A 16,145-nucleotide genomic window follows, 5' to 3' on the forward strand; every position below is an offset into this window, starting at 1 on the left:
AAATAACTGATTTTGACTTTCTTTTTGGTACAAAATCATCATTCTCTTAATACACCATGGCATGGGTGCTACTACCCTTCACATCGCATGTTCCGGCGATGTGACTATCGCTCATGCGCACATCTCGATGTCGATGTTAAAACAGAATATTGTTCAGCCCTATTTTAAACTAATCGGTTAACTGGTTTCAACCGGCTAATGAGGCTCTGTGGTCGGTCAAGAAAATTTTTAGTTTTCGCCATCCCTAATTGGGAGCATTTTGGAAATCGAAAAATGATTCAGGAGTAGTTGATGACAGGTATACAATATTCAAAACATTTAGATGAAAAGAGTCAGCAAAAGCGGCAAACACATCTAATATGTACAGCACCTGAGGGATCATCACCATCCACACCCAGATGAAGGTAATAATTTTACAAACATAATAAATAGCCTGTTACTTACTCCTATCTAATAAGCACAATAAGCTAGGCGCTTTGTTATTTTTATAAGAACAAGGTCTCAACTTTCAAATTAAAACAATAAATACCATTTTGACACTCTTTAATGAATATGACAGATCACTATAGCCACATATCTGTTTAAGTGGAAACATGGAGCGCACCTGAACTGATGATATCTGCACCTGAACTGATGATATCTGCATCTGTGCATCTCTGCACCTGAACTGATGATCTCTGCATCTGTGCATCTCTGCACCTGAACTGATGATATCTGCATCTGTGCATCTCTGCACCTGAACTGATGATCTCTGCATCTGTGCATCTCTGCACCTGAACTGATCATCTCTGTATCTGTGCATCTCCGCACCTGAACTGATGATCTCTGCATCTGTGCATCTCTGCACCTGAACTGATGATCTCTGTATCTGTGCATATCTGCACCTGAACTGATCATCTCTGCATCTGTGCATCTCTGCACCTGAACTGATCATCTCTGTATCTGTGCATCTCTGCACCTGAACTGATCATCTCTGCATCTGTGCATCTCTGCACCTGAACTGATCATCTCTGTATCTGTGCATCTCCGCACCTGAACTGATGATCTCTGCATCTGTGCATATCTGCACCTGAACTGATCATCTCTGTATCTGTGCATCTCTGCACCTGAACTGGTGATCTCTGTATCTGTGCATATCTGCACCTGAACTGATCATCTCTGTATCTGTGCATCTCTGCACCTGAACTGATGATCTCTGTATCTGTGCATCTCTGCACCTGAACTGATCATCTCTGTATCTGTGCATCTCTGCACCTGAACTGATGATCTCTGTATCTGTGCATCTCTGCACCTGAACTGATGATCTCTGCATCTGTGCATCTCTGCACCTGAACTGATCATCTCTGCACCTGAACTGATGATCTCTGCATCTGTGCATCTCTGCACCTGAACTGATCATCTCTGTATCTGTGCATCTCTGCACCTGAACTGATGATCTCTGTATCTGTGCATCTCTGCACCTGAACTGATGATCTCTGTATCTGTGCATCTCTGCACCTGAACTGATCATCTCTGTATCTGTGCATATCTGCACCTGAACTGATCATCTCTGTATCTGTGCATCTCTGCACCTGAACTGATGATCTCTGTATCTGTGCATCTCTGCACCTGAACTGATGATCTCTGCATCTGTGCATCTCTGCACCTGAACTGATCATCTCTGCACCTGAACTGATGATCTCTGCATCTGTGCATCTCTGCACCTGAACTGATCATCTCTGTATCTGTGCATCTCTGCACCTGAACTGATCATCTCTGCACCTGAACTGATCATCTCTGTATCTGTGCATCTCTGCACCTGAACTGATCATCTCTGCATCTGTGCATCTCTGCACCTGAACTGATGATCTCTGCATCTGTGCATCTGAACTGATCATCTCTGTATCTCTGCATCTCTGCACCTGAACTGATGATCTCTGCATCTGTGCATCTCTGCACCTGAACTGATCATCTCTGTATCTGTGCATCTCTGCACCTGAACTGATCATCTCTGCACCTGAACTGATCATCTCTGTATCTGTGCATCTCTGCACCTGAACTGATCATCTCTGCATCTCTGCACCTGAACTGATCATCTCTGTATATGTGCATCTCTGCACCTGAACTGATCATCTCTGCATCTGTGCATCTCTGCACCTGAACTGATCATCTCTGTATCTGTGCATCTCTGCACCTGAACTGATCATCTCTGCATCTGTGCATCTCTGCACCTGAACTGATCATCTCTGTATCTGTGCATCTCTGCACCTGAACTGATCATCTCTGCATCTGTGCATCTCCGCATCTGAACTGATCATCTCTGCATCTGTGCATATCTGCACCTGAACTGATCATCTCTGCATCTGTGCACCTCTGCACCTGAACTGATCATCTGTGCATCTCTGCATCTGAACTGATCACATACCTGCCAACCTTGGAAAAAAATTTTGCGTACCGACGACGACCGGGGGGGGGGGGGGGGGGGGTTTGTATGGGCGGTTTGGACGACGACACACATGCATTATATAATTGCTTTGCATATGATGTGAACTTATCATCTCAGTATCTGTGCATCTCTGCACCTGAACTGATCATCTCTGCATCTGTGCATCTGAACTGATCATCTCTGTATCTGTGCATCTCTGCACCTGAACTGATCATCTCTGTATCTGTGCATCTCTGCACCTGAACTGATCATCTCTGTATCTGTGCATCTCTGCACCTGAACTGATCATCTCTGTATCTGTGCATCTCTGCACCTGAACTGATCATCTCTGCATCTGTGCATCTCTGCACCTGAACTGATCATCTCTGCATCTGTGCATCTGAACTGATCATCTCTGCATCTGTGCATCTCTGCACCTGAACTGATCATCTCTGCATCTGTGCATCTCTGCACCTGAACTGATCATCTCTGCATCTGTGCACCTCTGCACCTGAACTTATCATCTCAGTATCTGTGCATCTCTGCACCTGAACTGATCATCTCTGCATCTGTGCACCTCTGCACCTGAACTTATCTCAGTATCTGTGCATCTCTGCACCTGAACTGATCATCTCTGTATCTGTGCATCTCTGCACCTGAACTGATCATCTCTGTATCTGTGCATCTCTGCACCTGAACTGATCATCTCTGCATCTGTGCATCTCCGCATCTGAACTGATCATCTCTGTATCTGTGCATCTCTGCACCTGAACTGATCATCTCTGCATCTGTGCATCTCCGCATCTGAACTGATCATCTCTGCATCTGTGCATATCTGCACCTGAACTGATCATCTCTGCATCTGTGCACCTCTGCACCTGAACTGATCATCTGTGCATCTCTGCATCTGAACTGATCACATACCTGCCAACCTTGGAAAAAAAATTTGCGTACCGACGACGACCGGGGGGGGGGGGGGGGGTTGTATGGGCGGTTTGGACGACGACACACATGCATTATATAATTGCTTTGAATATGATGTGAACTTATCATCTCAGTATCTGTGCATCTCTGCACCTGAACTGATCATCTCTGCATCTGTGCATCTGAACTGATCATCTCTGTATCTGTGCATCTCTGCACCTGAACTGATCATCTCTGTATCTGTGCATCTCTGCACCTGAACTGATCATCTCTGTATCTGTGCATCTCTGCACCTGAACTGATCATCTCTGTATCTGTGCATCTCTGCACCTGAACTGATCATCTCTGCATCTGTGCATCTCTGCACCTGAACTGATCATCTCTGCATCTGTGCATCTGAACTGATCATCTCTGCATCTGTGCATCTCTGCACCTGAACTGATCATCTCTGCATCTGTGCATCTCTGCACCTGAACTGATCATCTCTGCATCTGTGCACCTCTGCACCTGAACTTATCATCTCAGTATCTGTGCATCTCTGCACCTGAACTGATCATCTCTGCATCTGTGCACCTCTGCACCTGAACTTATCTCAGTATCTGTGCATCTCTGCACCTGAACTGATCATCTCTGTATCTGTGCATCTCTGCACCTGAACTGATTGCTGGACTACTAGTTTGTCATGAACGCTACCTCTGAAAATCCTCCCGTTTGCCACCGGTTGTCTCCCTCATCTGAGTATTAGCACTTGGACTACAAATCTCAGAACTCGTATACCTGGACTGATTGCACAAACATTGGTTCTCCATTTTATGGACTATTTAAGCACTGAGCATGCTAAGCAAAGTGTGAAGTCTTGTTATGCCATGGTTAACATTTCTGAGCTTTATTCCCCAAATGTATCTATTCATCAATTTAGAGATCCATATTGACATATCTCATTTACTCTCAGAACCAAACAGATTCTCTAATCCACTTTACCAAACAAAATTCCCCATGGATGACACTGAACCCATGCAGATAGGATGAACACATCTGTCCACAGAGGAACAAGAACGCTGCATCAGAGAACATCTATGTCTGTATTGCAGTCAAGCAGGACATCTGAGAGCAAACTGCCCAACTCGACCAACACAACAGTATTCCCCGAATGGTGACTACCTCCATTCTTCCTGGTCATTCCACTTCATGTATAGAAGTACCTATAAAGATAATGTTCTCTACTAGTACCATGTGCCAACCATCCAGGACCTGTACTCTTCCAGACCGAGGAAGAGAGCAGGTAAAATCATCACAGACTCCACTCACCCTGGACACCACCTGTTTGAACTGTTACCGTTAAGACTATACAACTATTACACATCAAACTCGTCTAACTATTACAATTAAAGAGGTGCATTTCGCAGCACAGTCACAGATACAGTTATTGTGTGTGTGTGTGTGTGTGTGTGTGTGTGTGTGTGTGTGTGTCACTAAACAACAGTTAAGCTAATGAATTACAGTTGATAAGTTGTATTTTTATGTGAAAGGGCGGGGTGATTCATTTTTTTATGCTGTCCACACCAATACTTTGACACCGAGTTTTAGCCATCTGTCTTCTAGGCCCGATCCAGAAAACAGACGTTGTGTTTTATAACTTAATAATTGATCTTCTTTTTATGAAAACATCGGCACATTGAGTTTGATGTGTAATAGTTGTATAGTTAACAGAAAAACAGAAATACTCATCTTTCACGCCGATTTGTTTCGTAGACATAACAGAAAGATGTTCTAAAAGAAATATGATTTGTTTAGTCTTAAACACTCTCGTACTAGAAGAACCGTCATTTAATTCTCTTTATGCAATATTTGTTCATGTTTTTCACAAATTCCTATTTGAGACTATAGACTTTTTGCAAAAACAAAAAGAAAACAAGATGTAAACGGCATAATCGACTAGTATGTAAAATGTCTATTACAAACATTCAAAACTGATCACTAGTTGCATTTCTGTATTTGTTTTAAATGGCTCATGCTGTAATTACTTTTTTACACATTGACCTCTAGAATTTACTATTGTGCAATTTTATCTGCAAGGTGCAGTTAGTGTAGAACTTTGTTTAACGGCCTCAAGCTTTAATGAATATGCATCTCTCAGTGCAATAGTCATATGTGATTCTGTTGTAATAGTTTAAGTGTAAAACATCATGCACTTACTTTTCGCGTTAATACTTTGTGTGATTCGTAGATGGAGGAAAAGTTGCACTAAATCAATGAAGTTCTCAAACAGAAAGACTATCACTTAAATTCTTAATTGTCATTTATTTCTATAAACACTAGGGATGGCCTGTGAAGAATATCAAATTTAAGAATCTCTTTCAAATATGCTTCTTACATAAACATCACGGTGAAGAATACTGATTTTAGCATTTGAGTTTTTAATTTAGATTCCAATATAAACTGGGAAAGTTTAGCAGTTATGATGATTGTATCAAGAGATTCCTGCCAGTCCTGTTCTCTAAATGGGTCAATTGCTGAGACTCTCACCCTCACCCTTTATCTTTATGCATTTCCTGACCATTGGGCTCAATGTACAGCCGTGCTTTTGTCTCTATGATAATGTTAATGTATGGGCGATCTAGTCAGGCTGATTGGATCACTGTTATGCTGATGAGATCAGAGCTGCGGAAATTCTGGTAACGAGCTGACGCCTATATTGTATTTGCATACTTTGTAAAGGGAAGGTCTCCACCGCCAAAAGTCCCTCCTCCTAAAAATGCCTATAAGATACCATGTAAAGTTAAGTTAAATTAGACAGACTTGGAAAGAACTGCAGCACGCTCAATAAAGAATTACTTCTGTTTGAACGCGATCCCAAATGTCTCCTGGTTCTTGCTTCGATGAAGGAAAAAGTTCCCTACACCTGATACCGATACTGGCATCGGGGATCGGGCCGATACTGTCCTCATATACTCGTACTCATAAAAATTTGCCGATACCACGTACATTTTGCGAGCACATCCCTTTAAACCGACATCAGTGGAAAGTTTGTTTAGTCGGATGTCAATGGCAAAGAAAATAAGATAAGGCATGTAGCTTATTATTAACGTTAACTGACAAGAGAGAGAGAGCGCGAGCGAGCGCACTTCTGTTGAATGCTCTTGATTGCTGATTGTTCACTCAGCACATTATTTGGATGAAAACTAAATAGTATATGTAAGTAAAGTAAAACATGAACTGTTACCTGATTTAAGTATAACGAGTGGTTCCCTACATTATTACAGGACGTGTGTATCGGGCTTATGCTACTCTCACTTATCGGGCTTATGCTACTCTGAATAATGCCTGAACTTTGTATTTTGAGCACTTTTTGCGTTGTTTCTGCCTCTTCATGATGACTCGCTTAATTTAGTCCTAATTTGTAAGTCGCTTTGGATAAAAGCGTCTGCTAAATGACTAAATGTAAATGTAAATGTGTGCAGGTCAAGAAGTTCCATGAGCGCAAACATCCAAAGCGCGCGCCTCGCAAACCAGCGTCTCAGCGCGCGAATACTGAATTAAATTGTCTTTCATGTCTTGCGCTTGTATGGACGAATTCACACAGAATTATGTAATAACGCCCGTCTTGGCCACTATCCTATAGTAAACAAAGTCGGTTATATCTCAAATGAACGTAGCCATGTTCAAATGCGGTCCGTGCGCTCGGTCTTAAAGGGGCAGCAGTTTGATAAACCTGCTTCTGTGTTTTAATGTTAATCAAACAAAGGACAAAGAAATACTCACTGCTCTTGACTAAATAGGCTACCCTTTTCAACTTTACAAAAATATCTATCTATATATAATTTATACAGTAATGAATATGCTTTTTTTCACATTTGATTACTTTTTGATTACAAATTTCTGTACCTGTTAGATACCCGAAAAACTCTAAAACACTGTTTATTTCATTTGTAGCCTTTCTTTGTTCTATTGTATTTATTTGTCCTAATGTAATTCGATTGTTTGTTCTTATTTGCTTACTGACTGCTTACTTGTTTTAAATTCACATTAATTAGGCTGGTAGTTTTTGTTGTAGTACCAAAATTGGATTAAATAATTGATATTTCACTGGTTTTGACAAACATTTGAACCGCTGACCCGATCCTCAGCACTGAGCCCTGCTGAAGCAGCCCTAAATATTGCTGTGGCTATTAAATGAAAGATTAAATATGATAGAGCAATAGAATGAACAGTGACAGTAACAGAAGCTCATACAATGCATTTTAAGGCTTAATTAAGCATGATAAAGAATATAAAGAAATATATATATTTGATGAACAAATTAAGCCAACTAATATGATTTATATTCTTTTGGTTTATCTACTAATACATTTAAAAATTACAAATGCAGTGAAAATTCAGGGATCGGTATCGGTATCGGCGAGTACCAAAAATGAAAGTGTCGGCATCAGACTCGTTCTGCAAAAAGTGGTATCGGGACATCCCTAATAAACACTGCATGTTGACACCTCTCAAAGAAAAGTATTCACCTAAACATACAAAATGCGATGCATAAAACCATCATTTGGAAAATTTTGTGTATTTATTATAAACGGCACTTTTTCTTAGTGATTTGTTCTTTTGAATCTTACATGGATTGTAAGGACACGTGTGATTCCTGTATAGAGATTATGTTTTAAAGGCAGTCCATAGGCTTTACAAGAGTGTGGAACTTTGCTTCACTATGGTGTGTAAAAATATACCCAAAGATTTAAGCGCAACTATTTACACACATACTAAGTAGGAGAATATCTAACTGTATATTTGGGGTCAGAGAACATCCTTAGCTCATACATATCTTTAATTTTGTGCTGGATGTTGACATGTTGCCAGTCACATGTTCCAATACTTTTGGTCACATGAGCAATTGGTTGGGTTCAAACAAAAAGTTATATCTTCTAAGTTGTGTATCAGATCCAGATGTAAATACCTGAAAATAAAAGCTGAAATGTTGATCTCTTTTCTCATATTCATCTTTTGATGTCAAACCCAAATATTTTCAATCTACAGAAAAAATAGGAATAGGAAAGGAATTGGCCTCACTGTTCCAATACTTTTGGAGGGGACTGTATATTAATTTAGCTAAAACTATGTTTACATTTTTAAATTACATTTTAGTAACATGTTATTATTCATTGCTTATATATTTTATTCATAATAAATTTAATTTAAAAATAGAGATTAGTTCATTTTTAGAACTGTGTGTGCACCTAAACACGACCACCACAGAAAACTACATTTGTACATTTTCAAAAATGAAAAAAAAAAAAAAAAAAAAATTATCATTTCTAAGCTATTTTGCGTGCACACACAGTTCTAAAAATTAACTAATCTCTATTTTTAAATTAAATTTATTATGAATAAAATATATAAGAAATGAATAATAACATGTTACTAAAATGTAGTAGTCGTCTTAAATCTCATTTGAAAAGATTCAATCAGCATTTTTTTGAATCTTTTCAATTGACATTTAAGACGACTAAGTACAGTTTTTTCATCAATCTAAAGTTTTTGAACAGACACTGTTTAATAACAATTATACAGCGGTCACCGTTAAACAAGATCATTACATGCGTATGTATTCAAACTTTAAAGATTTAATTTAAACAATCTTTCATTTTAAAAGATCATATTTAAACTTTTACGATTATGCTTTGAAATAAATTTAGTACGAACAAAACTTTGGCTCTGGAAAGGCGTTAGCAGACTAACATTACATATGCTGCGACATGATGCACAGAGGCTCATCTTGTTTGTCACCCTATATCCTGAAACTAACATTAATGTCAAGTAACGTCTTTCTCAGAAGACGCAGCACTGATCGGATGGACCTTATAAGCAGCCTTTTGCAGGTTCACAGTTTCTAAATTTTTTCATTGTTGCTCTCTCTCTCTCCCTCTGAAGATTTCTCACAGATACAACTAAAGGAATTACTGAACATTTCACATGACTTGTTACCTTTTTCTCGTCGGCACTCTCCGTCTCAGCAGCCGTATGTGCGTTAACAGTTCACTAAGTTAGTTATCAAGTCATTTCATTTCCACTGAATATAACAAAGGAACAAGGAACATGAATCTCCTGCTCACCGCTGACCATGCGTGTTTCGGACTACAACCATAATCACCTACCAAGAGAACTACAATTTCACGTCCTTACGAAATTAAAGAAACAGCTCATATTTCCCCCTTTCTTCCACAACAGTTCTTAAAATTTCAAATTATTTTACATACCCATGATAAATAAAAAATATACTTTAAGTTCGAGTCAAGTTTTTAAAGACTAACAATGTAGAATATTGTTTTTATTAAGACTTTTAGTAATTCATTGAATTTTATTTAAAACATCTTTTAAGATTATACTTTGAAATAAATTTAGCACTACCAAAACAATCACAATGTCTCATCCTGATCACTGAATACAGAGTCGGAGGCCGACAGACGGTGCTGTGAGAGAGAACCACTCTGTGAAATTATATTAGAAGCATTTCATTTATATACTTTTAAAGAACAGCATGTTTTTCAACTATTGGTAGTGTGAAATATATGGTAGCATTATTAGAAAAACCTCTTTTCCCCCCCATCCACTGAGCTCTGAAATGCAGAGAAGGCGGGTGGGGGCTGAGTATAAGACACAGACACACAGACGCGGTAGATAAATCAGTACACATCTGCTGTAACATAATAGCCTCAAACTGCATTTTTATTTAATCTAAACATTGCAAATTTTGCGACCCCATTCATAAGCTGTAAACATGTAAGATGATTTTTTTTTATTTCTTGTTTATCTAAGCTAAAACAATTGGATCAATAAGATATTTTATATACTTTTAAAGAACAGCATGATTTTTCAACTATTGCTACTGTGATAAAGGTAGTATTATTAGAAAAACCTCTTTTTCTCACATACAGCATGCCACTCATGTCAGAGCTCACCCCTTATATACACACAGCCACCCACCCACCCACACACACACACACACACACACACACACACACACACACACACACACACACACACACACACACACACACACACACACACACACACACACAACCTATACCCCCCCCCCCTTCTTGACGCCGTCTTCAAACATTCAGTAGATTTTTAACACAATATTTATTTCATATATTTATATTATAACCATTTCAGAATGTTTTTCAACTGTTGTTATCGTGTAATATTGTGAAATATATACATCATTAATAGCAAATCTCTTTTTAACACTTTCACAGTGTCCCACCAACCCCACCGGCACTGGAATGCGGAGGGGTGGGAGGGAGCAGCGTCTGACAGATCATCGTGATATATATAACCTCATAACCTCCACAATACCCGTGACAGACACACACACACAACTGGATGTCAAAGTTCAAATAGTGGATACCCCTTACCTAAATAAACAGCCATTACCACATTTATCAACGTCATTAGCACTCCCCCGAGGATACAAGGTCAAAGGGCCAGTGCCAACCAGAGGACAAGGTCAACCAGATGCTAAGGTCAACCTTAGGGCAGGGGTCAAAAAGGTCAAAGCCATCAATCATTCTGACACAATGTACTGCATAATTCTACTCACATTGCTATGGATTTTGTCACTGAGGATATCACTCACAATCGAATGGTCAAAGCGAAAGCCTAAACCCAGAACTCACAAGGTTTCTTATAATGTACTGTCAGCAGAATCGGTCGGACTGGAGCCGCTTCTTACGCTGGGCTGAATATGCTCAAATTCCCTTCAGAAACCCTCCACTGGCATTACCCCTTTCCAATGTGTCCTGGGATTTCAACCACCTTTATTTCCCTGGTCAAGGGAACCCTCTGAGGTACTGGCCATTAATGACTGGCTCCGACAGACAGTGTGGAACCAAACACACGTCCAGCGTCAACGTGCAGCAAAAAGATAGAAGAAACAAGCCTATCATCACCGTCGTTCCAACCCCAATTATGTACATATATATATATATTTTTAATTTATAATCTTGATTTTTCAGAGGGTGAACACCTGTGAAGGTGAACACCCAATTAGGAAGCACTAATCGAGTCTCATGAATGCAGTCACACTTTTGTTAAGGAACAAATTACATAGTGGTTTGTTTTTCACCAAATACTGTCATATGCCCCCCAGAACACTTGGAATATATGACACGTGTCGCATGGGGCCATTGATACTTTTGCCTCTTTTCTTAGCTTGATGCTGTTCGCTATTCACTCCCATAATGTGAATGGGTGTGAGCTGGAATTTTTTTTTTTAACTCTCCTTCTATAGTCCAAAAAAAGAAGGGCACACTGCATTAGAACAACAGCAGGGTGAGTAAATGATCACTTAATTTTTGGGTGAACTATCCTTTTAAGTGAGTTGCATAGAATATTAGAATATAACACATTGACATATATATATATATATATATATATATATATATATATACACATATATGACAGCTTACTATTATTTTGCACAGACCAGTTGAAATCCCCTTAAATACCTCAATTTGTCGAGTTGACAGTTTGGACTTTTAAGTCCAATAGAGAGCAGCCTCACTCCTGAATCCTGCAGGTCATTGTTACTCAGGTCCAGCTCTCTCAGGGAGTTTGGTGACTGTAGAACTGAAGCCACAACTTTACATTGCTGATCACTGAGATTACAGTCTGTTAATCTGAAAAAAGAGAGGACAGTGATTAATGCTGGTGTCCCCACCAGATCACACGACTTCCTTGGTTAACCAAGTTCAACATAAAAGATCATGTTGATTGACATTCTGGTCTTTTGGAGACCTGCAAACTCCTGTGAGTAAAAAAGGTGACAGATTATGCGGCGCATATCCGGTCCAGGTATGCGGCGCATCCCATGCAGCAAGAGATTAACACAGTTGCCAAATTGCTTTATGTTACACTTACTCTTGCATCAGCTGTTGTGTAAACAGTAGGGGTGTAACGGTTCACAAAATTCACGGTTCGGTTCGATACGATACACTTGTGTCACGGTTCGGTTTGGTACATTTTTGATACAGCAAAAAGAAAGAAATGCCAGAGAAATTTCCTTGATTTAATTTTTTTAATTCTTTTTTTTTATTAAAACTAACATCATAAAGTATATTTTTTTACTTTGAGCAATTCTGGAGCTATAATTGACTCTTTTTAGGAGCATATAAAACAAAACAGCTCTTTGGAAAAAATATTGTAGTAGTTATAAACAAAGGTTTATTTTAGTTCAGAATGATTAACATTTGAGGGCAGCAATTGTATTCATAATGTCACAATAAAACCGACGTAATGTTACTTGAAGGCATTATAGCTTACTATTCCTGCTAAACTTCCATTGTTGCAGTTAGTGTTACTACAGTAAATCTATGGTAAATGTTGCAGATCTGTGGACACTGGATAGTTCATTCATGCCACAATGTTTCTTCCTGGTTTCCACGTCAGCGCTGTTTGATCCGTTAATAACGGAGAAATGTGAATGTTTCTCACTAGATCTCGCAGGAGTCGCAGCGATGTTATTACTTCTGTGGCGAATTCAAATGCTTTCTTTACTGGATCTCTTATTAGCGCTGTGTAGTAACAGTGTCGCTTGATTAAAGGTCCCGTTCTATGCCCCTTTTCACAAGATGTAAAATAAGTCTCTGATGTCCCCAGAGTGTGTATGTGAAGTTTGAGCTCAAAATACCCAACAGATAATTTTTTACAGCATGTTTAAATTGACATTTTTTGGGGCTCAGAAAAACGAGCCGTTTCAGTGTGTCCCCTTTAAATGCAAATGAGCTGCTGCTGGACGACACAGGGGGCGGAGCTTCATGAGCTCGTGCTCAGTCTGTCAGGAAAAATTCATCTCACGGAATGATGATAATATCAGAAACTCTCAGTAACGGCGTTCATTTCGAGTCGGACAATAATGCCTACAGAGTCAGAGTGCTGTATAGAGATGAAACAGGTATGGTTTAGTAGTTTAATTACGGTTATTATAACGTATTTGTCATCTGCTTGTAGGCTATGTATCCATTATTTATTAATAGCCTACAAGTCTGCTGTCTGAATGATGATCAAACATGTACTGATGAGTTTAATAAAGTTTATTGTACATCACACAAAAGATGAAGCGTCAGTTTTACTTCAGAAAATCACCGTAAGAGCTGAGTAAACACAGTAGGCTAAGTTATAAGAAGTGCGCAAGTAGCCAGTAGAGTTGAGGGAGCATTCCTGTGGGCGGAGGTTAGCCAAGAAACGGTTCTGGTGACATCACTAAAGCAGGATGTAGAGGGGTGTAGTCCAATCGAGCCGTTTTTTGTAGTCAACTTCTGTTAAATAAAATATCTCGCTTGGCATTGAACTTTGAGCTTTATAATTTTACAGATATTATTTATGCTCTAACAGCAACATTACACACTAACTAAAGTTTGAAACATGGAATCGCATGCAACGGGACCTTTAAGATCGGCTCGCGCTGCTTTGGTCCAAACTGATAAACGGTCCGTCAACCACACAATAACGAGCAGTTTCGTTCCGCTTGCATTACGTTTGCCATTTGATGTTGGACAATGTTGTGGTCGCGCCGGCGGATTATGAGCGCGCTCACCACGCGCAACGCGCCTTCATTTGAAATAAGGAAATTTCAAATGCATTTATTTTTGCTCTCAGGTGGGTAATTTGCAGAGGGTGCAATCCTTTTTTTTTGTAATGTTGTATTAAGACAAAACTAAGGCCAAATGGCCTTTACTATTTAAGTTTATATTCATAGTTTTACATGTTATACATGTTTTACAGTAATTTGACTTAACTGTATTGTTATATAATTGTTGGCACTGGCACTTATAAACACTAAATGGGTAAAAATTGCAATAAATAGGCTTAGTTTTGGAGCCAAATGTTGGAGTTGGAATAAATACCTGTTTTTTTTTTTTGAGAAATAAAAGCCAAACGCTTGATCATTTTACAGCCACATCATTTTCGTTATGCATTATTTGTTTTGGTTGTTTAAAAACACATAACAAAAATGTATCCGATTAATCGATCAAGTGCTAGATTAATCGATTACAAAAAGAATCGATAGCTGCAGCCCTATGTGACGCATATGGGAGAGAAAGAAACAGGATCAGGAAGGGACCTTGAATCAGACCGAATCAGCTCTGTTATGCAATTTTAAATTTTATTTGTATTCCAATTTTTACAATACAAATTGTTTTAATGCTGCAATTAACCTCTGATTATAGTGGTTCTAACCCCTGTTTTTAACCCTGGGTAAAGGAATGTTTCACATTTGTAAGTTAGAAGTGGGATTAGCACCACTTCTTACACAGAGTAATGAAACCCTGGTCCGGAGAAGGATTAGAGTCGCTTTTGTGCTGTTAATCCCACATTGCAGTGACAAACTAGCACAGTGTGAAACAATACAGTGTTAGAGTGTTACGGCTAGATGCTTAGCAACGGACAGCCAATCAAGTGCCTCATGTTCACATGTGTTGGACCGTCACAGAAATTGTATAAACAGTCGTTTCAGCGTTTGATGGGCAACAGAAAACTCGCCAATTTGAATAAAGAAGAGACATTTTCATTCTTTCCTTTACAGTCCAAAATGACCATATAAAAAAACTTGATAGCATTCGGCAATATATAATATGAGGACGCGCAATGCAAGAGCCTTGATGTAAACACGTGGCGTTCGTCAAATCAATGACAATAACAACACAAATATGCAAATAAGAACGTCCACCCAGGGTTTAGGAACGTACAGCATGAAACATCGGTTTATAAATACCCAGGATTAATTGTTAACCCTTAGTAAATTATGATAAGTGTGAAAGTTTACAATGACCCAGGGTTAACTATTTCAAGTGTGAAAAGCCTTCTTGTATGTCAATAATTAGTTACAAAACGGATAGTTCTGGACCATGTGTTGTCACGGTACCAAAATTTCAGTATTCAGTACCAATACCAGTGAAAATCCACGGTTCTCGGTACCAATTTCGGTACCAACGCTTAATTTAGATTAAATTTACATATATTAAAGTGTATATCACAGTTACAAAGATGGAAACTGTAGTATTAAAAACACTTTACAATAAGATTCCATTTGTTAGATAACATTAGATAAAATGACCTAACAATAAACAATAGTTATACTGTCGCAATTATTCTCCTTGGGGTTAATTTAAAAATACATTTTTAAAATCAAAAGTTAACATTATTTCTGTTAACATTATTTAATGCACAATTAATGAAGTGAACAAACATGACCAATCAAGTGTTTTTATACTACAGGGCCTAGGGCTGGGCGGTATGACGGTAGATATCGTTACCGCGGTAGAAAATATCAACTGTAGCAGATTTTTTCATTCCGTGATACCGCGACATGTAAATAAGTGGGCGTGGTTAACTCACGTGCAGCGTGCGAGAGACTGAGACACTGAGATTTGTCAAAGAAACATGGAGAAAGCAGATCAAGAGGATCCACAAATGAATTACGTTTTCTAACGGGTTGTTGTTAACGTGGTATTTTCGGGGGGGGGGGGGGAGGCGCAGCAGTCAACTAGAGCATTGCAGCACCCGTAGGCTACAGTTTAGAGGAGTGCACGATCGCAACGGGGAAAGCATGAAGCTTACTTGACAACAACAGTTCATATATCAATATCGTAACGAATAGAAATAACCTTAAATAATGTATAATTATCTGCATCTTTCTGTCTCTTATGTATAGTTACTTTTTAACGAAAATACTTTTTAACACGAAACTCGCATTCAGTATGACACGCGAGCGGTTGCCGTGGTAATGAACAACCTGCTTGTTAAAGCAAAGGTATAATCCTGT

At 39.0% G+C, this 16,145-nt stretch overlaps 1 protein-coding gene across 1 annotated transcript in view; it reads right to left on the minus strand.

The window, feature by feature from the left end:
* The window catches only part of LOC307167111 (NACHT, LRR and PYD domains-containing protein 3-like), a 70,730-nt gene that overhangs the window by 30,610 nt on the left and 23,975 nt on the right, over positions 1–16,145 (minus strand). The window contains exon 4 of the mRNA XM_079886050.1: positions 11,830–12,000. Within this exon, the coding sequence (XP_079742176.1) occupies positions 11,830–12,000 (171 nt within the window). The remainder of the gene's footprint in view (positions 1–11,829; positions 12,001–16,145) is intronic.

The sequence above is a fragment of the Squalius cephalus genome, assembly GCF_949319135.1.
Source record: "Squalius cephalus genome assembly, chromosome: 1".
NCBI lineage: Eukaryota > Metazoa > Chordata > Actinopteri > Cypriniformes > Leuciscidae > Squalius > Squalius cephalus.